The sequence below is a fragment of the Phoca vitulina genome, unplaced genomic scaffold (genome assembly GCF_004348235.1).
Source record: "Phoca vitulina isolate PV1807 unplaced genomic scaffold, GSC_HSeal_1.0 scaffold9, whole genome shotgun sequence".
In the NCBI taxonomy this organism is placed as follows: Eukaryota; Metazoa; Chordata; class Mammalia; order Carnivora; family Phocidae; genus Phoca; species Phoca vitulina.
Genome location: NW_022589712.1, coordinates 49,488,882 through 49,515,280, shown reverse-complemented (window position 1 = coordinate 49,515,280; position 26,399 = coordinate 49,488,882). Strand labels below are relative to the sequence as shown.

The 26,399-nt window shown below is 36.8% G+C and overlaps 1 protein-coding gene across 5 annotated transcripts in view; it reads right to left on the bottom strand.

Moving 5' to 3' along the window:
• Positions 1–531: 531 nt before the first annotated feature.
• REV3L (REV3 like, DNA directed polymerase zeta catalytic subunit) overlaps positions 532–26,399 on the bottom strand; it is a 174,787-nt gene continuing 148,919 nt past the window's right edge. For 4 of the 5 annotated variants that reach the window (XM_032408054.1, XM_032408050.1, XM_032408053.1 and 1 more), the window contains exons 26-32: positions 23,036–23,145; positions 16,231–16,345; positions 12,050–12,187; positions 9,739–9,929; positions 8,387–8,633; positions 6,252–6,461; positions 532–1,006 (exon numbers count right to left, since the gene is read on the bottom strand). In XM_032408054.1, the coding sequence (XP_032263945.1) occupies positions 866–1,006; positions 6,252–6,461; positions 8,387–8,633; positions 9,739–9,929; positions 12,050–12,187; positions 16,231–16,345; positions 23,036–23,145 (1,152 nt within the window). In that variant the 3' untranslated portion in view covers positions 532–865. Of the gene's footprint in view, positions 1,007–3,166; positions 3,726–6,251; positions 6,462–8,386; positions 8,634–9,738; positions 9,930–12,049; positions 12,188–16,230; positions 16,346–23,035; positions 23,146–26,399 lie in introns of those variants that run through there. The other variant, XM_032408052.1, reaches the window with a different exon arrangement.

Below are 26,399 nucleotides of genomic sequence, written 5' to 3'. Positions count from 1 at the left end.
TTATACAGTTATACAAATATTCTAAATACACATTTTGTGTTCAAGATGATGGCAAATAAGATTAACTGTACAGTACATAAGGAAAGAAAATATTTTAAGCATATTTAGAAGCAATAGAAATGTCTATACAAAACAAGCAAAAATGGAATAAAATTTATTTTTAAAGTATTGCAACAGGCCCACAGGTTTGTAACAAAATGTCTTTGCACAGTTCCTCACGACGCCCCAGGAAGAGCTAAAGCAAGACAGCGGTTTTAGAAAATAACGTGTCAAAATGCTACACATGGTACTATCGTTTGCACAGTTCGATCAAAATAACAACTCTACTCTGAGTCAAGCAAAACCTAGAGGAAATATACCTAACAACTTGAAAATCATTTGTATAAAATTCATTGCACGTTATTTTACTCAGTTGTTTGAAAAGTAAAAAAGTGTATTTACAAAATATTTCGCAGTCAAAATTATAAAGTGAATGAGTATCTCTAAGTAACACGTCTTGACACAGACAGTTCAAGGGAAACACACGAATGGTTTTTTTTTTTTTTTTTAAAGAGGTTTTCAGTGCTCCTTCCACAGGGAAGTAAATATCATCTACTCAAATGGATTTACAAGATGTTACACATACTGGAGCAAAGTCAACACATACGTTATAAAAGGATGAAGAATTTGTACATTGTAAGAAGTGAGCTATTCAGAGATCAACAAGTACAATTTTTAATTCAGTTAGCATAAAAGCCTTCAGTCTTCAGATAAGAGACAGTGAACATACTTGACTCGATGAAAGTTGAGAAAGCACCATGCACAACAGTTTAGTGGTAAACACTGAAAAAAAAAATAGCACCTGGAATTCTGTGATATTGACAATTTAAAACTGGTCTAGTAATTGCCGGAGATATGGTGCCTTGGATAATTCTCTATTTACTCGGGAGAGTTTGAAAAGTACTGGGCAGTTCAGAGAAACACACGGGATATGTCGATCAAAGCACCCTGTACAGTTCTTGCATATCTGAAAGTATAAGAGGAATACATAAAACAATAGGAAAGTCCCTATGTATATGTGTTAACAACAAACTTGTATAATCCCTCCTCTCTGACCCACCATAGATTACTGGCAGACATATGAGACTTCATACATTACAGAAAGTTTCACTAATTTTCATCTCTGAAGCCTAGCCTACCCTAATGGATATTACAGTTACCTGTGAACAACATAGATTTGAACTGCACAGGTCCACTTTTATATGGATTTTTTTTCCCAATAAACTCACAGTACACTACTATAAATGTTACAAAATTCTTACAAGGAAGCTCAAGTTTTTCTCTGTGATTTTTTTTCTCTAGCTTACTTTAAGGATACAGTATATAATCCATGTAACATACCAAATAGGTGTTGATCAACTGTTATCAGTAAGGCTTCCAGTCAACAGTAGGCTATTAGTAATTAAGTTTTTGGACAGTCAAAATTCCTATGTGGGTTTTTGACTGGGAGGGGGGTAATTACCCCAACCCCTATGTTGTTCAGGGTCAATGGTATATTAAGATCCATGAATAAGCGACCCAATTACCATTAAAGACTGTCTTTTAAATGAGCTATAAACACTATTTTTTTCAAATTACTCAGATTTATCTTTTTAGGTGCCAATAATAAAAAAGTGATCCATTTTCTTATTCCAGAAGAGAAAGTGCCAGTACGGAAAAAACCCCAAAAGATATTAATTAGAAAGTAGTAGTCTAGACCAGTTCTCATACCTTGCTATACATGAGCTTAAAAGTATACTGACACCCGAGCCCCATCCCAGACCAATGAATCAGAATCTCCAGGCAAAAGAGCCTAAGGATGTGTACTTTTTAGGGCCCCCAGGTGATTCTGATGTTTAATAAGATTTGACCTAAAGAAAAGTAATAAGGCAATTTTTAACAGAGGAGAAGCATTTATGTCTTAAAACAATGATCAGATTTTTAACAAAGTCTCAGGTCATATATATGTTAAAAAGATTATAAAACATGAAAACCATTAAAAAATTAAAAAGGATATTAAATGTGGACCCAAGGATCAAGCAAATACAGGCTGGATTTTTTATTTGAATACTGTATCCAAGTGATTTACAAAATGGATACCAAACAGCTGCCTCTACTCTAGATGATCTTCTAAGAGAGAAATCAAACTACTTTAGTTAATTCTCGGATCTGTATCTCAAAGAGCTTCTGTTTTAGAGATGTCTCAACATTTTTGTTCTTTGCCCCAGTATCTTCCAGTCAACTGAAGGGCACGTTTTCCTGAGCAGACTGGTTACTGTATTCAGTATTAGAATACTGTCCAAGCAAACTGCTGAGAAACTGTGTACTTACTCAGCGTGCTCTCGGAAGACTATGCTGTTCACCAAGGAGCCTCTGCCAGGAGGCTCCCATCTCTTCCCAAATACAGAGCTTCTGTATTACAGCTATGTGTCAGGTGCCGGGCAAACTGATCAATATTTATGCACTCTATGTGCCTGATAAGCCAGGATGGAATTACTTGCCTCTTTAAATTTAACTCAATTTTTAGTTTCAAGATCCATTACTGGTGATTTAAACCCTGGAGCACTATAGCTCAATTCAGCTTATGTTTAAAACTTGAAACACTACAACCTGGATACTTACTTTTTAGCTCATAAGGAGGCAGACATTCAAAAAAAAAAAAAAAAGTCTGCTTTAGTCTTTCTTTCTTTTTGCTATCCTTTGAAAATTTTTGAAAAAAATAAAGCTGATCAGTTGCTTATTTCATTCATTTTCACTCTTTCATGTTTATTATTAAAAGTGTTTAAGGTAATGAATTTCTCTCTGAGATCAGATCTGCTATGGCTGTCTAGAATCTTGTGTGTAGTGTTTAAGAGAAAGTTAAAATTTCCAAGTGGAATGATCATTTTGTTTTCTGAGTTTATAATGAATTACTAGCTTTATAGCATTGTATTGATAAAATGTCTAATATTTCTAACTTCTTGAAATATATTAAGGCTTTTTAAAAAAAAGATATTATTTATTTGAGAGAGAGAGAGCATGAGCAGGGTGAGGGGCAGAGGGAGAAGCAGACACCCCATTGAGCTGGGAGCCTGATGTGGGGCTCGGTCCCAGGACCCTGGGATCATGACCTGAGCCGAAGGCAGACGCTTAACTGACTGAGCCACCCAGGTGCTCCTTTTTAAAGCTTTCCTTACAGACTAACATAGGGTCGATTTTTTTTGACATTTGTTGTAACGCTTGAAAAAAGGTGTATTCTATAATATTGGGTTTCAGAGTTTGACATATAATCTTAAGTTCTACCATATGTTGTTTACATCTTCTCTACTTTTTTGATCACTTGATTGTTCTTGGGCGGAGAAGCATATGGAAATCTATTACTAATATTTGTTTCTTATTATATCTCCTATAATTTCTGCTTTATGAAAATTCCTACTGATTACTTAGTACACAGGGGACACACATTTTAATTCTCTTAAAAAATGCTTTAAAGTTTAAAATATCTTTTGAAAGATGATGAACCATCCTTATTTATAAACAGCATCCCTTCTTTTAAACTATTTCTATATGAAATAAGAACTAATCTTGACCGAGGGTTCTAGTTAAATCGATGGCACCGACTAGTGCGGTGTATGTTACTGAGGGCAGAAGACGGGAAGGTCCGGGGAAGAGACCAATCACAGCCTTTGACTTCAGTGTAGCTCTGGAGGTCCTGCTCACATTTGCGCCTTGTAATAGAAGCCAACAAGAGAATTTTCTATGAGGGTTGGTTGCTATCACCAGGGCAGCAACCTATAAAACAGAAGCTGGGAACATCCAGTGGACTTCAGTGGTTGCACCAACTAGAACCTTAAACTAATACAAAGTGGCTAAAAGTTGTTTGGTAATCACGCCAGTGACATACTGCTGTGCTTTCAGCAGGAAGCTGTTCATTCATTCAGATTTTTACAGACTACCCCCACGGGCTGGACTCTGCTCAGGCCCAGCCGTCTCAGCAGTGAGAGAGGGGCAGGGCCTCTACCCTCACTGGGCTCCTTGCTTTCTAGTGGGGGAAGACAGACCTACACCTCATCACAGCAAAGCAGAACAGGTTATGGCAGGAGCCCACTGCAGGGAAGGCTTCACCGGGTCTAGGGGTTCAAGCTGATTCCTTGTAGATGATGATTAATGGCGGTAGAGGAAAGCATTCCAGACAGAAGGAATAGGATTTCTAAAGGCCAGAACAGGGGAGAAATTAAAGTGCATTCATGGACCTAAAAGTGCAGGATGGCATGCATGGAGGGTCGAGTGTAATAGGGACAAGGGTAAGCAATGCTGACAGAGAGGTAGCAGGAAGGTGCCAGAATGGAGACAGACTTATAAAGCACACCTAAGGAGTTTGAATTTTATCAGAGAGAAAGAGAAAGCACCAGACTTGTACTTTTAAAATATAATTCTAGCTTGTGTTAAGAATGGAGTCAGTAGCGCCTGGGTGGCTCAGTCGGTTAAGCCTCCAACTCTTGATTTCGGCTCAGGTCATGATCTCAGGGTTGTGAGCTGGAGCCCAGTGTTAGGCTCTGTGCTCAGCAGGGAGTCTGCTTCTCTCCTCCTCCCTCTCCCTGTGCCCCTCACCCCACTCACACATGCGCACTCTCTCTCTCTCAAATAAATCAATCTTAAGAAAAAAAAGAATGGAAACAATGGCAGGTAGGAGGTTGTCGCAGGAGTTTAGGGGAGAGAGAATGGATGATAACAGAAGGGAAGGAGAAAAGTGAGGGTGTTTAAGAACTACTTAGAGGGTGGAAGGGGAGAGGGAAGAATCAGCTTATTTCAACAAGCTGGGCTTTCTGTGGTTGCATCAAAATAATCATACCTTTACGATTCCACCATCCTTAATGAGATCTGTTTAATGGATTCTGGATGACTGGCCGTGCTCTCTAAAACTTAAGAATTTCCTGCCAGTACTAACTGCAGCAGTTAGAATGGTGCAGAGGAAATAGTCTGTGCTTTACCAACCCTTAATCATCTTTATATAATATTCAAATTCTTAAGAGCCTTCTCTCTCCCTGTTCACCTTTGTGGCAGCTAAGTTTTACTGAGATTGTGGACTGACACTCTGTCTTGATTCAATAGCTTCTTTACCTTGAGGACAAGGTGCAGAGCCTGGCCTTCACATACTGGTTTGGATTACTTTAGGACTGTGAGGAATGATTGTATAAGAGAATTTACAACACCGGAGCTAGAGGGGCTTATAAAAGAGCATTCTGATAAAACAGGCCAAAGGACAAGGCCAATATTATGAAGTCCAGACTAGAATCCTGATGTCTTTATTATCAGCATGATTCATTTTCCACTAACTCACACTACCTACCAAATTATTTGGTTTTCAAACATTTCAATAACTTTATATATTGCTTTTCTAAAACAAGACAAAACAAACTCCACTCCAAAATTGTTTTCTCTAGCCTGAAAGCTAAAAATACAAAATATGATGGTGTAAGATATAATCATTCCTTTAAGGAATACACTACTTTGTTTTTAAAAAATGTGCTAGATAATTTTTCTTCAGATTCCATTTTCCAACTTATTTCAAGAGATTTCTGTTATTTCTGCTAGAATTCCCACATCTGAAAAATCATCTCTGCATTTTATGTCTGTATTCCAGCCAGCTGCTTATTAGCAGCTATTTATTAGCTGCTTATTAGCAATGTAACATAGGGCAAATTACTTAACCCCTCTGTGACAGTTTACTCATTTGTGACAGTTCTCTGGCACAGATTAAGACTTAATCATGTTAACTATTTTCTATCTGGACTCTCAGAACTGTGAGCCTTCCAAGTTTATTAGCAATTCTCTATGACAATCAGATTTTTATGAGAATGGTATATAGATATGGTAGAGAAATTGGTACTTCCTTTAAAAAAAATATTATAAAAGAAATTGGGTAGAAGAACATTGTAGTTCTAAGTTTTAATAAACACAATACACTATTCCATAAAAACAAAAAATAAGTTACGAAACAATCAACTAAACTAAAAGGCAACCTATGGAAGAAGATATTTGCAAACGACATATCTGATAAAAGGTTAGTATCCAAAACAAGCCATCTGGTAATAATTTAGTTCAATTATGATATTTTTGATATTTTATTAACTTAGAATCTTTAGTCCACTTTTCACCCAGTTTTATATCCCAAACTATATCTCAAGTATTGATGACATTTCCCTAAAGAATCAGATTGTTTGGGATTCTGGGTCTATCTAACAAGGTCATACCTTTACAAGTTGCTCCTGTTTACGTTCCAACTCTCGAATTTCTTGGTTGAGGATGACTGCAACATGCTGAGGCTGGCTCCGACATTTACTACAGATGCCATGCTGCGTCAGGTGATCACACACAGGACAGTGCAAAGTAGTGAAATATTGTGAAATAGTGCCTTTTCGCCCTTCAGGTTCACTTCGAGAGGAGCTGGTGGCTTTCTGGATCTATAAAAACATCAATTCAGAAATAAGTCTCAGGGAGGTGGGCTGAGAGATGAGTGAAATGGGTGATGTGGATTAAAGAGTACATTTATGTACATCATGATGAGCGCTGAGTAATGGATAGAACTGCTTAATCACTATTCTGTACACCTGAAACTAAACGAACACTGTATGTTAACTATACTGGAATTAAAGTAAAAAACTTAAAAAAAAAAAGTCTGATCCAGCTTCACAGCAGAGCTGCTACTGTCATGCTAATTACAGGTTTACGAAGGCATTATTTCATTCTAACACATAGTGAGTAGCTACTATAGGTCAGGGACTGTTCTAGATAATAGGGCTACAGAAATGAACAAAATCCTTCCGTTCACAGAACTTACATGTTAATATCATCAGATATATATATAGATAAATATATACACACATATATATACATATATATATACACACACACACACACACACACACACACACACATATATATATTTTTCTTTTTTTTCCTTTTCTTTTGGGGAAAAAAAATGGTCTCCTGTCACTCAGTTTTTTGGTTGAGATACATCGATGTATGAGATCATACAGGACACTGGAGATTAGAGAGGACAGTGGAAGAAATCCAGGATGAGAGTGGATACTGTTTAAGGCTACACACCTGGGCCAGGGAAACAAGGCAAGTAGAAGGTTGAAAATAACTTGTTAGGCAGCAGGGTGCAAAATCCAAGCAAGAGTAAACATGGAACATTCCAAATGTAACTAGATATATTTCACCTAAGCATTCTTCATTGAAAGTTAATACTGGTTTCAGAGATCTGTCTTCTGGTACTCTTTTGACACTGAAATAACATCATGTTGTTATTATACCCTTGGTCTCCTTCTGGTATCTTTTAATCACTATTCATCAAAGTTATTATTAGGTTAGCCTCTTACAAATGCCATTGGTTTAGCATTCTTGCTAATGAAATGAAAAGTCATCCAAGCCTCTGGTGCAAAGCTGGGACGCAGCACAACAGACGGCGGCCAGCACAGCTTCAACCTGTTTCCTAGCTTATTCTTTTCCTTGAGGCCATACGTGCTTGTTGAGAAATTAAAAGTAATTTGAGGATCAACTTTTACTAGTTTGCCTGAATACCATCAGTCTTTCATAGCCTGAGACAATAGCAGATGACTGAGCAGATCCAATTCCGAACAGTAGATAAAAACTGCTCCTCTCTGAGACTCACGTCTCCCAGATGATTATCCGATCACAGACTGCTCCTTCAGGCTGCCAGTGAGTTAACTAACAGTTCAAGCAAAACTCCCATGGCCAAGATTCCAAGTTCGAGGTTTCACTTTAGTGAAACCTTTAATTTTTTTTTTTTTAAAAGATTTTATTTGACAGAGAGAGACACAGCGAGAGAGGGAACAGAAGCAGGGGGAGTGGCAGAGGGAGAAGCAGGCTTCCCACTGAGCAGGGAGCCCGATGTGGGGCTCGATCCCACTGGGATCATGACCCAAGCTGAAGGCAGATGCTTAACGACTGAGCCACCCAGGTGCCCCGAGCATAATGTTCTTTTAACATTAGTCTTTAGTCTGATTTCTTCAGCACTATGTCTAGATACTACATACTATATACATTTCTTAAACACACATTTTGAAGGAATTTTTGCTCTCCTTCATTTACTTTTTATTAGCTGGTTTATTATGACTTATTTTTTAGTTAAGTGTTTATCACTGAAATAGTGCAGAATTTATTTTAATATTCTATAATTTGGCCAATGTGACAGAAGCTGGGAAGGTGTTTGCAGAAGACTGTGGCACTTTGCCAGTTTAGGATAACAGAGCATCTGTGTTGCCTCTCACAGCACATAAATAAAATCTTCAGTTCTACTGGAAACTGCAAGTGAATTCTCTCTACAGTCATATAGCATAGGTATACTATTTGGTAGGCTTACCCTTGGTAATTCATGATACCAGTTGAAGACATCAATACCAATAAGTGAGAAGATTCTTGCCAGAGGTGGCAGGATTTGCTTGGTGATATAGTAAGTGGCATTCAGTCTCAGAGTCGGGTCCTGCAGCACTTCCGCTGGGCGCCTCACCAGCTGGATAAGTGGTACTCCGGGGGTCCCATAAATGATGACGTACGGCACTCGCTCTCCAACTCGAGGCTCAGAGCGCCGATCATAAGTAAGCATTTTCCTATTTAAATCCACATAAATATTCATTCAAAAACTGTTATGGAGGCATCTTACCAGAAAATTAAATGAGAATTAAACAATTATGAAACCATGAGAATACAAGTGGTACCTCTATGTTACAGTTACAACTTTTTTTTTAAGATTTTTAAATTTATCATTAGGGAAAGAGAGAGAGATTGAGAGAGAGAGAGAGCATGAGCCAGGGGGAGAGGCAGAGGGAGAAGCCGACTCCTGGCTGAGCCAGGAGCCCGACGTGGGGTTCGATCCCAAGACTTGGAGATCACGACCTAAGCTGAAGGCAGATGCCCAAACATCTGAGCCACCCAGGTGCCCCAGAGTTACAACTTTTTTTTGAGAGCTATATACACTTGACTTAATGAGCACCAAGCAGACATAATGTAAGAGTTTAAAACTTACTCTGTAGGGGTACCTGAGTGGGGCTCAGTTGGTTAAGAGTCTGCCTTCGGCTCAGGTCATGATCTCAAGGTCCTGGGATCGAGCCCCGCTTCAGGCTCCCTGCTCAGCGGGGAACCTGCTTCTCCCTCTGCCTCTGCCCTTCCTCACCCTACTGCTTGTGCTCTTTCTCAAATAAATAAAATCTTAAAAAAAAACAACTTACACTGTAAATCATTGCTACCTGAAAAACAACATGAGTTGCCAGGTATCAACTAGCTTAAAATGTTTTCTATCTCCAAAGAGTAAGAACTATCATAAATCTAACAGTGAAAGAGAAGAGAAAATTTAGCTGGTTAGATGATTGGATTTTAGAATGATACCATTTGGTATCATTCTAAAGTGCTTTGGTAGACCCATATTAAGGACTACCTAGTGATTTTGATGTGGAAAAACAACAATTCAAGCTCTGTACCAGATTATAATTTCACTGAATGTAGTAGTTTCTCAAGGGAAGCCCAAAAGAGGAGTTCCTTCTTCCTCTTCAGAGCTTACAAAGTATGGGAGAGCATCTATTTACCTTTAGTGAGGCTTCATCTGGGCAGGTGAAGAAACTGCCTGTGGACTAGCTGTCTTCATCTATGCCAAACCACTCAGAATCCCAGGACTACACTTGCTGATACTGAGAGTTCTGCTGTGGTGTGCGTCATTACCTTGTAAGTTCCAGGGCTGGCACACAAGCTCCAGGTTTATAAGAGGAACTTCCTCTGTATTCCTTGGCAAAGATAAAATCTTGGATGCTGGCTTTTCCTTCCAGAAGCTTCATACATTGTCGCTGAACATACTGTTTAATTAAACTTATATCTCTTGTTTCAAATAGCAGCTTCAGAGAACGCTCAAGTATCTTTAAAAAAAAAAAAAAAAAGGGTATGTTTAGAAAAATATCCCCTAGTACATTTCATCTTTGTTCTATTTTCAGTTATGTAACTACTGGGTAATTTGCCATTTACCTAAACAATCTACTCTATAGTAACTGGATAGTAAAAATGATTAAAAATTGAAAAATATTTTGGAGATCTTATATAGCTTGCTATTTCTAAAAACAGAGTATCAGGCAGTTTGAGGAAAATCATATCAAAATAACATGCAAATAAAACATTTGCTATGTAATGAGTAACATGAAATACTTAAGCACAAGAAGCCAGACATGATTTCATGTATTGTTTTTTATTTGCCTGTTATAGACTCAGGTGGACAGATAGAAGTTTGTCATATCACCAACCAGTGAAATAAAAATCAGTCTTTTGCTTTCATAGTGTCAACAAATATATATTAATTGTGATGGAATTTTCTATGCTGGAACTATTTCTGATATGCAGTGGATTTATGTAGTGGATTGAATTTAAATTAGTTCTAGGTTAAAGTTCTGTATCTTATTATGAATCCTGGAACCAATGCATATTTACTCACTTAGTTTGCTAATTTGGCTTAAGTACAATTCTACCCTTGGAGAAAGAATGCATTGGATGATATCTCTTCAGAAACTAGTATTAAATAATATCTCAGATTCATATAACGTTATATATATATATAGCATAATATACTGACTGACATTGACAACAATCTATTGTGCTTTTTATGCTCTTATAAAAATCAGTGGGTAGAATATGATCCAGCAATTGCACTACTGGGTATTTACCCCAAAGATACAAATGTAGGGATCCGAAGGGGTACGTGCACCCCGATGTTTATAGCAGCAATTTCCACAATAGCCAAACTGTGGAAAGAGCCAAGATGTCCATCGACAGATGAATGGATAAAGAAGATGTGGTATATATATACAATGGAATATTATGCAGCCATCCAAAGGAATGAGATCTTGCCATTTGCAATGACGTGGATGGAACTGGAGGGTATTATGCTGAGCGAAATAAGTCAAAAAGAGAAAGACATGTATCATATGACCTCACTGATATGAGGAATTCTTAATCTCAGGAAACAAACTGAGGGTTGCTGGAGTGGGGGGTGGGGTGGGAGGGATGGGGTGACTGGGTGATAGACACTGGGGAGGGTATGTGCTCTGGTAAGTGCTGTGAATTGTGCAAGACTGTTGAATCTTAGATCTGTACCTCTGAAACAAATAATGCAATATATGTTAAGAAAAAAAAAAAAGAAGAAGATAGCAGGAGGGGAAGAATGAAGAGGGGGAAATCAGAGGGGGAGACGAACCATGAGAGACGATGGACTCTGAAAAACAAACTGAGGGTTCTAGAGGGGAGGGGGGTGGGAGGATGGGTTAACCTGGTGATGGGTATTAAAGAGGGCACGTTCTGCATGGAGCACTGGGTGTTATGCACAAACAATGAATCATGGAACACTACATCTAAAACTAATGATGTAATGTATGGTGATTAACATAACAATAAAAAAATTAAAAAAAAATCAGTGGGTAGAGTACTGTTCCATTTATACCACTTATTTTTGGTTTGTTACAGAAGGAGTCTGGGCCTGAGTAAAGAAAAAATAGAAAATACTATGGTTAAAATTACTGTGGTTGAGAAATTTAGGTAATTTATGGTACCACTGTTCAGAAATCGAACTTGTATTTAATCATTCAAGTAAATAAAATTTCAGTTTATCTAGAATGGACTACTTATAAAATTATTCTACTTATAAAATTATTCTTTTGCTAGTTTCTTTATCCTGCTCTCTAGGTTTTGGGTGTTGTCATATGATAACATATTATCATCTCCAGGTGATAGGCAGGAAATTCTTACCAAGTTATGTGTTTTTTTTTAGCAATTGTGATAAAAGGTAAGGTGTGGGAAGAAGTCAGAAACTAAGGACTAAAATCAAGTTGTTTTCATTAGAAATGAAATTCTCAAAAATCATATTGTTCCTCCACTGATAGTTATACATAGTCACAGAGGCTAGGAGGGCCACCGTGATGTGTGCTTAAGGATTTTCACCAGATTCTTTAGCAACTTACTTCTTAAAGATGAAAACAAGACAGGTAAAACTTACCTTAGAAACAGCAGGGCAGGAATCTCTTCTGACTGTTTCTATTCCTTTTGCATCAAATACCGGGTCCTTTTGTTCCAGTGTTTCATACATGTAACCCACATACCTCTTTTTTGTTTGTAAGACACAGGGCAAATATAGCTGTAATGGATTAACAAAATGCCTCTCAATTACCATTCTCCCCTACCATGAATATCTTTTTATGTCTTTAACCAAATATTAATCGCACACACACAAAATCTAAATATGGCTTAGCACCAATTAAATTCATGATACAACATTTAGAGGGGAAAGCACACAAAATGAATTGTCTTTACTTCCTTACCACTCAACTCCTTTGTTTGCACTATCAAATTTTGCCCTTACTGTAGCTGACACTGCTCTCTCAAAAGTCGTCAATCATATCTATTTAAACAATTAAAAATTACTCTAACACCTACATATTTAAAAATTTTAAGTACAAAATTAAAAGTTATAAGAGAATGTACTGGTCCTCCTGCCTCTACTTTCCCTGCCCTAGAGGCATCCTCTGTTATTGATTTCCTGTGTACCCGTCCAGAGATACTTACACACATAATGGTAGCTTACCATATATATCATTCTGTACTTTATTTCATTTATTAATGTATCTTGGAGAGCATTCCATCCTAGTACAGAAAGCTCAGTTTATTTTGTAGATACAAGGTATTCCATTATGGGAGGGTATCACAATTTATGTAACTAGTTACCTACTACTGTGGGTCATTTAGGATGTTCCCAATCGGTGTTCCAGTGAACAACCTTGCATGGATTATTCTACTGGATAAATTACTAGATTAATGGTTGTGTGCCCTCCACCCCCTTTTAATGCTACCAAATTGGTCCTTTCCTCTGGCCCCAAGCTTTATCAATAATTGCACTAAATGTAAATGGTCTAAACATTCCAATTAAAAGGCAGAAGTAATCAGATTGGATCTGATCAAAAAGTAAGACACAGCAATAAACTACTAAAAGTGCACTTCGAATGTAAGGACATAGGTTAAAAATAAAAAATGGAACAGGATACACATGCTAACACTAATCAAAACAAAGCTAGAGTGGTTATATCAATATCAGAAAAAGTAGGCTTCAAGACAAGAAATATTATCAAAGATAAAAATATAAATCTGTCAGGAAGATAAATAATCCTGAATGTGTATGGACGTAATAAGAAAACTTATAAATTATGTAATAAAAACTAGCAGAACAAAAAGGAAGAAATAGGCAAAACCATGATTATACTTGGAGACTTTAGCAACTCTCTCTTAGAAATTGACAGAAAATCATTAGGAATACAGAAGGCTTCAACACCACCACTATTAACATGACCTAAGTGACACTTACAGGACATTCCAATAAGCAGAATACAGATAGCTTTTAAGGTCACATGGGAATATTCATTAAGATAGACCATATGCTGGACCAAAGGACAAATTTCAATAAACTTAAAAGCATTAAAATCATACAGAGTGCATTATTTGACCACAATGGAATTAAATTAGAAATACAAAAAGATTTCTGGAATATCCTTTAATATTTGGAACTTAACAATTCTAAATGACATTAGACATTAGGTCTTTATCATTGAAACAAATGAGTAATAATGAAAATACAAGATACCAAAATTTGAAGCTGAAGTAGTATTTAGAGGGAAATAGATATCTTAAAATACATTAAAAAATATTTGTTTAGTATCAGTGATTCAAACTTCTAAATTAAGAAGACAGGAAAAGAAAAGCAAACTAAACCCAAAGTAAGTATAAGGAAGGAAATAACAAAGAGTGGAAATTAATGAAATGGTTCTCCAAAAAGTTCAGTAAATGGATAAACCTCAAGCAAAATAAAAAAGGAAAAAAAAAAAAAAAAAAGAAAAAAAACCAAATTATCAATATCAAGGAGGGATGTCACTAAAGATCTTACAGAAATCAAAATCACAGGAAGTATAAATAATTCATGCCAATAAATCTGACAACCTAGGAGAAATGGACAAATTCCTTGACAACTGCAAGTTATCAAAACTGACATAAGAAGACCTGAATATTTCAATATATATTAAAGATGTTAAATTTGTAATTAAAAATCTATGACTTCCCTCCCTATCCCCCCAATAAAATGTCAGGACCAGAGAGCTTCACCGGTGAATTCCATCAACATTTAAGAAAAAAAAATAACTGTACTAATCTTATATACATGGGAACATTTCCAACTCATTTTATGAAACTAGCCTTTTTTTTTTTTTTTGTCCCAAAGACAATACAAGAAAAAACTACAGATCAATATTCATCATGAACATATACATCATAATCCTTAACTAATGTTTATTTTCTTTAAGAAGTTTTGCAGTTTTTGCTTTTATGTTAGGTCTATGATCTGTGTCAGGTAAATTTTCATGTCTGGTGTTATTTTCTAAACATGTCATGCTCTTCACTTTGCCAGATGGGCTGAGCGAGTGTCCACACCATGTGTATGCTTCTAGGACAGCACTCATTCTCACTGTTTTCTAGCTGTTCTCCCCATCTGTGCACCAATTAGAATGCCCACTCTTCAGGGTAGATACCATATCCTAGTCTTTTTTGAAATCTCTTCTAGCACAGTTCTTGCTCCGGTATAGTTACTTTTACCCTTTTCATACCTGTTCTCTTAAATCAACCATTTCTAACTCCTACCCAACCTTCTTTCTCAGTACCTCTTGAATTGTCCCTTTTTTATTTTCCCTAGTTCAGGCTATACAGGTTGCACCCTACCTTGAGATGCCCCTCTTCCCGATCCATCTTGTGTATCACCATGAGGACAATCCTCCCCAAACAGCTCTGATCATGTCATGCTCTTGTTTGATAAACTTTTCTGAATTAAGTTTAAACACTTCAGCTTGGCATTCAAGACACTCTGCAACCTGGTCTTAACTTTATTTTCTAGACTTCTCTCCCTGTACTCTATATTCCCATATTGTGCTTTTCTAACTTCATATCCTCCTACATACCACTTTCTTCTATGCAGAATGACTGCAGCCCCATGGCTGCCTATTGAAATTCTAACCATTTTCTGAGACACAGTGCAATATTACCTCCTACATGGAGTCTCCCCATACAGCCCAGGAGGAAATAATACCTCCTTTTATTTGTGCTCTTACAGTGTTTAGGGAGATTGCGCTCATGAGACTTTCTGTAAGTTTAAAATAAAAGGTTTCTAATCTTTCCTTTTAGGTCATTGGCTCTTAGAGAGTGCGACTGTGTCTTATGCTTCTTTGCATGCCACACCTCTCCTAGCTTAGTATCTTTTATAGAACTAAATACATATTTGATATCTAAAGTAAAATGAAAATAGTCTAAGGTCCTTATGGCAGACTGCACTATCCAAAGAAATAGTATCTGCCATCCCACATGGTCTTAACAGTGTGACTCTGACATTCTTCCCATTAAGAGATGGGAGTCTATGTTCTCTCTTAAATCTAGACAGGCTATGATGCTGTGTGACTTTGAGACAAGGTCATGAAAAGCAAAACTGCTTTTGTCTGTTTTTCCTTGGGATGTTCATTCCTGGAACTCAGACCCATCATGCTGTGAGGAAGAACACACGGTCCCAGGGAAAGACCAAGTGTAGGTGTTCCAGCCGACAGCCCCAGATGACGTTCCAAATAGCCGCCAGCATCAACCCCCAGACATGAGAGTGAGCAAGCTTCAGGTGATTTCAGCCATTAGCTGTTGGTTGGATCACCTTCAGCTTTAAGGAGTTCCTCTTTATTGCTGAGTAATATTCCATTGTATGAATATGCCACATTTGCTAAGGACCTAAGCATTGTGGAGCAGAGACATGCCATCTCTGCTGCACCCTTTCTGAATTCCTGACCTATAAAATCTGTAAGCATTATTAATAAAAAGGGTGTTTCACACCATTAAATTTGGGGGTAGTCTGTTACACAGCAACAGTTAACTGGAACAACCTTTTTATTTCTTTATATAAAAACATTACTAAAAAATTGAGAAAACTGCACAAAACTAAGGGAAAATATTTTAAATTTAACACTTTGTAGACCCATATACTATTACTGATCCTGAAAATGTATTGTGCAAGTCCAAAATCCCTAGAAGGTATGTAAATTTCATACATGATTACTAGTATTTTTTTTTTTTTTATGTGATTACTAGTATTAATTACATTTCTCTTACCTTTTCAAACTTCAATTTCACTGGTTTAGGATTGGTAGCAGTTACAGCTTCAGCAATTTCCTGACCAATCTTAAAAGACTGCTCCTTAGTGGCTCCTTTCAGTAGCACAAACATACTAAGAAGATTAAAAATGAGGAAGTCATTGTAACAAAAAAATTTCATCAAGAGTAACTTTCCTGGCTAATACTCTAACACCAAAAAAAACATTTCCCCCCCTCTTACTCTGCCTTATTAAGTTGCTTCCTATTTAAGCTTTCTTGTTTTACCATACTTTCCTTGTATAGCTTATTACAGATCTTTTTTTTTTTTTTTTAAGATTTTATTTATTTATTTGAGAGAGAGAGAATGAGAGACAGAGAGCATGAGAGGGAGGAGGGTCAGAGGGAGAAGCAGACTCCCTGCCGAGCAGGGAGCCCGATGCAGGACTCAATCCCGGGACTCCAGGATCATGACCTGAGCCGAAGGCAGTTGCTTAACCAACTGAGCCACCCAGGCGCCCCGCTTATTACAGATCTTTAAGACACTTAATATTTCTAGTTTAGCTACACACAGACCAGCTTATCTGTCAGAGCTGCCAAGGTCTTGGGTCATTCCTAGACAATAATGGCTTTATATGACACACAATTACATCAGTCATAAAATAAGAGAAAATGTGATTATAAAGAAATGGAAAATTTACTTGTGATATGGGAGGAAATTTCCTTTCAGAACCACCCAACTTAAAAAAGACACACATATTTTGTAATATATGTTCACTGAAGAAGTGTTACAAAACATAAAGCACAAAGAAGAAAACAGCCACCTAATCTTACCATTCAGAAAAAAGGCACTACAAATCTTTCTGGGTATATCTGTAAATCTCTTCTCACTTGGGATCAAAGATCATTATTGCTAGATAACTTTCTCTTTCCATATAGTTGTACATCTTAACATTTCCCCACATTGTTTAGTTCTTTTACATTATTTTAACAGTTGTATTGTATTTCAATGTATGGATATTATAATTTAACCAAACCTCATCATTGAAAATTTAGGTTATTTTAATTTTTTGCTAATATTTCATATATAATAATTTGTCACACCTCTGATTATATCCTTAGAACAAATTTCTATCAGTGAAATTTCTGGGTAAATGGTATACACTAAAAAAAAATATATATATATATTTTTGAAGATTTTATTTATTTATTCATAAGAGACAGAGAGAGAGAGGCAGAGGGAGAAGCAGGCTCCCCGCTGAGCAGGGAGCCCGATGTGGGACTCAATCCCAGGACCCTGGGATCATGACCTGAGCCGAAGGCAGACGCTTAACCATCTGAGCCACCCAGGTGCCCCACTAAAAATATTTTTTGAAAGATACTGTCAAATTTGAATTTCAGAAAGATATTTCTTTTTTTAAAAAATATTGCTATTTTAAATTTATTTTATAAAAGGCTTTGTCATTTATATGTATACTTAAAAGGTATTCAAATAGTAAAATTAAGAGTTTACATTTATTAAGTTTTTTTTAGGTTTACAACAAAATTGACAGGAAGGAAGAGACTTCTAATGTACAATTCCAACAGCAGTATATGCAGGTCAAGAAGGAAAGATTTCTAATATAAATAAAAAACTGCAATACAAAAAATACTAAAAAACCAAAAAAACAAAAGTATTGGGTATTTTTCTCTAACATAATCCAGTTAACTTTATAATACACAATCTGTGACCAACAGAGTAGCTAATAAATATATTTAAATAAGAGAGATTATAAAGTTGATCTTCATGTATGATTTTTTTGTAAATTTTATTATTTATTCATTTTGAGAAAGAGAGAGAGCAGGGGGAAGGGCAGAGGGGGAGAGAGAATCTCAAGCAGACTCCATACTGAAGCACAGAGTCTGATGCAGGGCTCGATTCCATGACCCCAAGATCATGACCTATGCTGAAATCAAGAGTTGGATGCTTAACTGACTGAGCCACCCAGGCGCCCCTTCACTTATAATTTTATTTATTTTTTACTTTTTTAAAGATTTTATTTATTTGATAGAGAGAGACACAGTGAGAGAGGGAACACAAGCAGGGGGAGTGGGAGAGGGAGAAGCAGCCTTCCCGCTGAGCAGGGAGCCTGATGTGGGGCTCGATCCCAGGACCCTGGGATCATGACCTGAGCCAAAGGCAGACGCTTAACGACTGAGCCACCCAGGCGCCCCTATAATTTTAATGGAAAGATATTAAATAGTAATGGACAATATCTTGAAACATTATCTTAAGATTCTTGTTCCTAGTCTTGGGGCCACATAAACCAATCTCATATTTCTTAAATGTTTTTTATATTGGACTTTAAATCTCATTTGGATGGTTTCTTTGGAAAAGCTTTCTCTGCCAATACTGGAGACAATACTTAAGAGTCTGATATGAAAAGCTTAAGAAAATGAGTATTTATTCAGTATTACTTAAGGTCTTTAAAAATGGTCTCAATCTAAATTAATTTTAAAGGCTATACTTTGATCCAGCTTTCTATAATTTTGTTGTTGTTGTTGTTAGGCCCATCTGATGCTTATTACACCAATATAGCTTTATTTTTAAAATAGCTTTTAAAATTCCCTTTTGAAAGATTATTTTCAAAAGCAACTTTACTGAGGTATAATTTGCATATAACAAAATGAATACGTCTTAAGTGTACAGTTCCATGAATGCCGACAAATGCATAGATTTGTTATGGGCTGAACTGTGTCCCCCTAAAATTCATATGTTGAAGTCCTAACCCCAGTATACTTGGAGATAGGACCTTTAAAGAGGTGATTAAGTTAAAAAGAGGCCCTAAGTTAGGTGGTGAGGATGAGCCTAATGTTACTGGTGTCCTTATAAAAAGAGAATATTTGAATATACAAAGGAACACCAGGGATGCACATGAACAAAGGAAAGGTTATGTGAGGACACAGAAAGAAGGTGACCACCTATAAGCCTAACAGAGAGGCTTCAAGTGAAACCATATCTGCCGACACTTACCTTGGACTTCGAGCCTCCGAAACTGTGAGAAAATAAATTTCTGTTGTTTAAGCCACTAAATCTATGATATCTTAGAAAACTAAGGACATTTTCATCATCCCCCAAAGACCCATGTACTCCTTTGTAATAATTTTCCACTCCTAGCCCTAGGCAACACAAGACCTGCTTTCAATTACTACAGATTAGTTTTTTTTTTTTTCAAGAATTTTATATAAATGGAACTATATAGTATGTACTCTCTTATGTCTGGCTTCTTTCAGCTTATTTTTGAGATTCATCCATGTTGCTGAAGTAACAGTAACTAGTTCCTCTTTATTGCTGAGTAATATTCCATTGTATGGATATGCCACATTTGTTTATCCATTCACCCTCTGGTGGAAATTTGGATTGTTTGTGGTTTTGGACTATTATAAATAAAGCTGCAATAAACATTTACATCAAGACTTTGTGTGGACCTCAATTTAAATTTCCTTTAGGTAAATACCCAGGAGAATTGTTGAGTCATATGCTAAGGGTATGTTTAACTTGAGATGTAACTGCCAAACTTTTGTTTTTTAAAAGATCACTATGCTTAAAATTAAGGTCAGGTGCAATGATGATGAAGACACTTTGAAATTAAAGTGCATATATACACATTTCTATAAAACTCTAGGACGGGAAAAACTAAGCTGTGGTAATAGAATCAGATAAGTGGTTGCCTGGTGGTAGGGGATGAAAGTGAGGGACTGACTGTGAAGGGGTACAAGAGAACTTTCTACGTTGATAGAAATGTTCTGGACCCTTACTGAGGTGGTAACTGGTTACACGGATCTATACATGTATATACTGAACTATATACACTGCGTATTTTCTTTTTAAAAATAGTGCACTTTTTTGTTAAAAATTATACCTCGATGAACTTGATATCTTAAAAGTTATTATTATAGGGTATATATAAGAGATTTTACCCAGTAGTTAGTGGGTTTGAGTCCATCTATGTTGTTTTGGCCAGTTTTATTTGGAGCTAAGCTTCAAGACAGCTGGCCAAGATTAATGGAAGGTCACTTAACAGAATGGAGGTGACTAGCCTACAAAAAGAGACGGTTTTAAAATGAAGTTGTTTGTCACTGGTGCTTTTAATCTAGTTAAGTAACATTTATCTTTGGGTTGAGAGATCCAAGTACACATATAGAGCAGTGATTTTCACGTGGTAGAGGGTGAGTGGGAATATTAGAATAACTTGAGAGGCCTTTCTTAACTATAATCAGATGAATTTCCCAAGAGATTCTTTTTAAAAATTTTTTATTTTTTTAAATTTATTTGAGTATAGTTGACCCAAGAGATTCTAGAGAGCTCTTATTAACTAATGGGAGTAGGTCATATCCCACTAGGGTGCAGTAAATACGATTGAGAACCACTATTCTATAAAATAACTGTTTGAACCACTAGTCAATAATATTGTAATAACTTTGTATGGTGACAGTTGGTAACTACACTTATCATGGTGAGCATTTTATAATGTATATAATTGTCAGATCACTGCATTGTACACCTGAAGCTAATACTATATGTCAATTATATTTTAATAAAAAATCATTTAATTGAAAAAAAGAAATGCAGTGTGTTTATTATACTTTCTAAATGGACAATAATGCATTAACTGCTTTAGAAAGAGAAACACCCTTCTAACAGAGTAATTTTGATGCTTTGGTAACTGATCTCCCTTAGTTAGACCCCAAGATTCATAAAATCAGCACTTTTGAAATTGGAGGGAGGCAATGGTCATTCACCATCATCTATCAGATTTCTCTCATTCTGATCATGAGGCAACTGAGCTTCAGAGGGGCTAAGTGATTTGTTAATAACCATGCAATCAGTTAGGAGTACAGCTAGAAAGAGAATCCAGACCTCCTCACTCTCAATGATCTATTATCCCTAAAGCAGTGTTTCTCAATCTTTTGTCATTACTGTCTTCTCAAAGAAAAAAGTTAAAAAAGTAAATATAATAAGAGAAAATAATTAGCAAGGAATAAAATATTGTTGGGTGGGGTTGAACTTTGTGGGGCCTAAACCCATTGTACTATCTAAGTACTATTTAAGTTTTGCTCCCTATTTGTACCTATTAGGGTGATACTGTTACCATTGATAATGCATATTCTAGAGTGACTTGCCCTCATACAGTATATTTCAATGAAATGATGAATAAATTTCTTTGATCGGAATCATAAAACACCTGTGAATTCTGACTTAATGAGAAAGCACCAGCTAGGAATCAAAAGACACTGAGTACTACTTTATGGCTCCACTGCTGACTAGTTGGGGATTTTAGACAAGTTTCTTATCTTAGGGGAATGTGCTTTCATTATCATTATTTATTTATTTAAATTTTTTTTTTTTTAAGTTTTGGATGTAGTGTTCAATAATTCATTGGTTGTGTACAATGTGCTTTTAGGCAGTACCTGAGAATGTACCTGCACTGGTTCCTCCCAACAGTGTGAAAACTGCCGACCTAAATAGCACCCAAGTAGTCTTCCAGCTCTGACATTCTGTGAGTCTGTGCTTTTTGGTTTGAATTCTTAAAGATCTTAAAGGCTAAACAAAGTAACTATAATCAGAATCACGCCAACTTCTGATTCTCTGTATGTTATCAACCATGGACATGTATGATCCTGAATTAAACTCAACAAAAGGTTTAACTTTGTCCTCTTCCCTAAATATTTTGCAAGGAGCTCTGCTAACAAGGTGCAAAACGATGTTCTAGTAACTTTTATTTTGCTGGACTACTCAGCAGAAGTGGTTTTACAGAGCAGTGAAATACTCACTTAGGAGTGGCTTTTGACAGGGAAGAGTAGAGACTATGGATAATCAGGGTCTGGATAACTTGAAAGTATCCCCACCTGTTAGTAATGAAACAGCTGCTATATGAGGTAAGGTCTCACTCAGCACTAATATGATTATGCTGATTGTATGTGCATTAAAGAATGGAGAAGATTAAATGCTGTTTAAGGATTACCTAGAAGCTGTTTGTAATGATTAGAAGCGTTATCTCCTACTGCTCCACTGGGCTGTAAAGTTATCAGAGCTCCCGAGGCAAGTGCTCTTAGCATGATCCCACCGTGACACTAAGCCTTCCATATGAGAAGAATATCAGAGTCTAAGAAATTTGCTTAATACCTATATTCTAGAAGAATTTTAATAAGTCATACAAATAAGATGTTACATAAATACCTAGACCCTAATAAATACCAAAGCAAGCAACCAGGCTGAAGTTATTAATTTAGGACTCAGAGGCAGTCCTATCCTTTGTCAGTCCATGGATGATGGGCTTCAGGAAGTCTGTGAGCCCTCTGGAATCAAATGGAAAACTGTATTTGCCTATATGCACTTTTTGCAGAAGGTCAAAAACATTTTGGGGCCTAGTGAAAAGTTAACCACTCATAGCTTTGACAGGTATCTTTCAAAATTAAGACATATATTTAAATTCACAGAGCTGCAGCTATATGAGGAATCATTCACATTTTTAAAAAGTGGGTTTCTTTAAAGACTAGACTCCTGTATATGCAGTATTTTTACAGATCACTATCTACCTGGCTACCTGCAGGGGTGCCACGGGAATCTCTACAAGTCTGTGGCTCAGGCCACTTAAATTTTCTGTCTCTTAAGATCATGTCTGGTAATTCAGGACTTGAGCTAATCCTGATCATGAGATCATAAGGACTGGGAAGGACTTAAGTAGAACTGTTTTTAGGAAGGATTACCCTTAAGCCATTTCAAATACTGAAATGAATATCTGAATATATGTAAAAAGACAACTATAAAGCAGGAAGTTCATTACCTGTCAGTATCTCCGTATACAACCCTAGCGCCCCATTTCTTGGTATCATTCACCAGTTTAATAGCTCGTTCCAAGGTCTCTCTGGCTTTGTGAACAATACTATCACCAACCTGTTGGTACAAACACATTGGAAGTAATTTCTTAACATAGCTTAGTATAAATCAATAGACTTTAACATAGAATACTTTTCATTACTAAATATTTCTAAAATTGAAATAAGGAGAAAATAATAAAAAAGAAAACAAAATAGTCTTCAGTGTCAGCATTCTTTCTATAAGTACTCAAGAAGAAAATAAGGTGAAGAATTTAAAGAAAGGAACCAATCAATACACAGATTCGCCTGTGAGTGTATTAGTAAGTACAAAGGATTGCACTTTACACAAGGTACACAGCTTCATAATTCCTGGAAGAATAAGCCTTGTTTATTTAAGGACTTTCTTATATGCCTTTATAACTAATTAGCCAGGAAATTATTCTGTGTATGAGCATGAGTGTTTGTATGTGTATCTTTCAAAATTTTTCTGTTGTAGTGTTATGATAATTTCTTTCAGTATCATTAAAGTTAATGCTGAACTTTAATCTCAGTGATTGGTTATAATTTTTAGATAATACAGAATACAAAGAAAAATGTATAATTATATGATGGAAAATATATTACATGTGTTCGATTTAAATTAAGTAGGCAGATATATGTCTAATAAGGGTACTTTCTTTTTTTAAATTTTTTTTTAAGATTTTTATTTATTTGACAGAGAGAGAAAGAGAGCACGTGCACACATACGCACAAGCAGGGGGAGCTGCAGAGGCAGAAGCAGACTCCCTGCTGAGCAGGGAGCCCAATATGGGGCTCCATCCTGGGACTCTGGGATCATGACCTGAGCTGAAGGCAGATGCTTAACCAACTGAGCCACCCAGGTGCTCCTTTAATTTTTTTTTTTTTTTAAGTAATCTCTCCACCCAACATGGGGCTTGAACTCATGACCTCGAGATCAAGAGTTGCATGTTCCACCAACTAAGCCAGCCAGGTGCCCCTAACAAGGGTACTTTCATTGGTCATCAGTGAGTTTAAACAAAGATCATGGCATAAACTAACAAAACAAAAAGGTGGTAGAACTTGACAAATGTGACAAACTAATTATATTTTACAGTTAAGTAAATTAAGGAGACCAGCATAGGGCTGCTGCTTCATTTATTAAACTCATAAAAGCTAAGGGTTGGGGAAAATTGCCCTTTGGCATAAATGGAGCATTCCTTTTAAAATTTTAAAGTAAGAACCATGCACTTTTGTGTTCAGAAGCAAACAATAGTTATAATCATCCTCCTTTTACTGTAAAATTTGAATCACCTCAACTAAATGTAGGATCGGGTAAGTGTTTAAAAGGCTGTTTATAGGGACGCCTGGGTGGCTCAGTCGTTAAACGTCTGTCTTTGGCTCCGGTCATGATCCCAGGGTCCTGGGATTGAGCCCTGCATTGGGCTCCCTGCTCAGCGGGGAGCCTGCTTCTCCCTCTCCCTTAGCTGCTCCCCCTGGCTCGTGCTCTTTCTCTTTCAAATAAATAAATATTTTTTTAAAAAAGGCTGTTTATGGTTGCTTTAAAAAGGAAGTATTAAATGAACAAAGGAATAAATTTTAAAAAACTGGTAGGAGCGCCTGGGTGGCTCAGTCGTTAAGCGTCTGCCTTCGGCTCAGGTCATGATCCCAGGGTCCTGGGATCGAGACCCGCATCGGGCTCACTGCTCAGCGGGAAGCCTGCTTCGCTTCTCCCTCTCCCACTCCCCCTGCTTGTGTTCCCTCTCTCGCTGTGTCTCTCTCTGTCAAATAAATAAATAAAATCTTAAAAAAAAAAAAAAAAAAACTGGTAGCAGAAACTTAATTTGGGTATTAAGAATCATGAACTCGGGGCGCCTGGGTGGCTCAGTCGTTGGGCGTCTGCTTTCGGCTCAGGTCATGATCCCAGGGTCCTGGGATCGAGCCCCGCATCGGACTCCCTGCTCCGCAGGAAGCCTGCTTCTCCCTCTCCCACTCCCCCTGCTCGTGTTCCCTCTCTTGCTGTCTCTCTCTAATAAATAAATAAAATCTTAAAAAAAAATCATGAATTCTATTGAGAACTTTAGTGCAATAGAAAACCTTGAGAATGTGAACTATATCCTGAGACATTTAAAAAAAAAATCATGTTATCTAGCTGAAATTCAAGTTTGAATAAAATGTTCAATGTCATCTGTTGCCACTTTCAAAACAAGATACACTTTAAAATATGTGACAGCAAATAGCTGGAAGGGTGAGCCATCTAGTGTCAGAGTCAAATATGCTTTTGAGACATACACATACTGATCCTAAATGTCTACCTCCCTCTGCCTACTTTGACCCATTTAAGTTACACCTGGAAGAGTCAGAACTCTTGCAGCTGCCCCCAAGGCCGTGCAGTGTGAAGGACTCAGTGGCAGGAGTGGGGGGGGTGGGGTGGGAAGAAGGAAGGAGTGGTAATTAAATTAAAAGTGATTCTGCTACTTTGTGCCATGGTTCCTAGTTTGAAGAATACAGGGCTAAGAGATAAGATTTAAAAAGAGGAAAATGACTGCTTTACAGTTTAGGCAATGGTTGGGATCCTGAAAAGTCATAATGAGAAAAATATTTAAAGTAAAAATTCCCTGAAAATGAGTGTTGGCAAAGATGTGAAAAAAAGGTAATCCTTGTGCACCACTGGTGGGACTGCAAATTAGTGCAGCTGCTATGGAGAACAATATAGTGGTTCCTCAAAAAGTTAAAAACAGAAATACCATGTGATCCAGCAATTTCACTACTGGGTATATATTTGAAGGAAATGAAAACACTAACTGTAAAAGATACATGCACCCCTATGTTCGTTGTAGCATTATATACAATAGCCAAGACATGGAAGCAACCTAAGTGTCCACTGACAGATGAAGGGATAAAGAAAATGTGGTATATATACAGTTGACTCTTGAACAAAACAGGCTTGAGCTGTATGGGTTCCCTTATATGTGGATGTTTTCAATAAATTCAGTATAGTACTGTAAATGTATTTTCTCTTATGATTTTAATAACATTTTCCTTTCTCTAACTTAACTGTAAGAATACAGCATATAATACATATAACATAAAAAATATGTGTTAATTGTTTATCAGTAAGGCTACTGGTCAACAGTAGACTACTTGTAGTTAAGTTTTGGGGAGTCAAAAGTTATTTGTAGATTTTCAACTCTGGGGGGGTCAGTGCCCCTAACCCCCACATTCTCCAAGTCTATGGTTTATCTCTTCACACTTGAGTGTTTTTTGCAGAGTGGAAAATTATTTTAATGAAGTACAGCTTATCAATTCTTTCTTTTTTTTAAATTTTTTTTT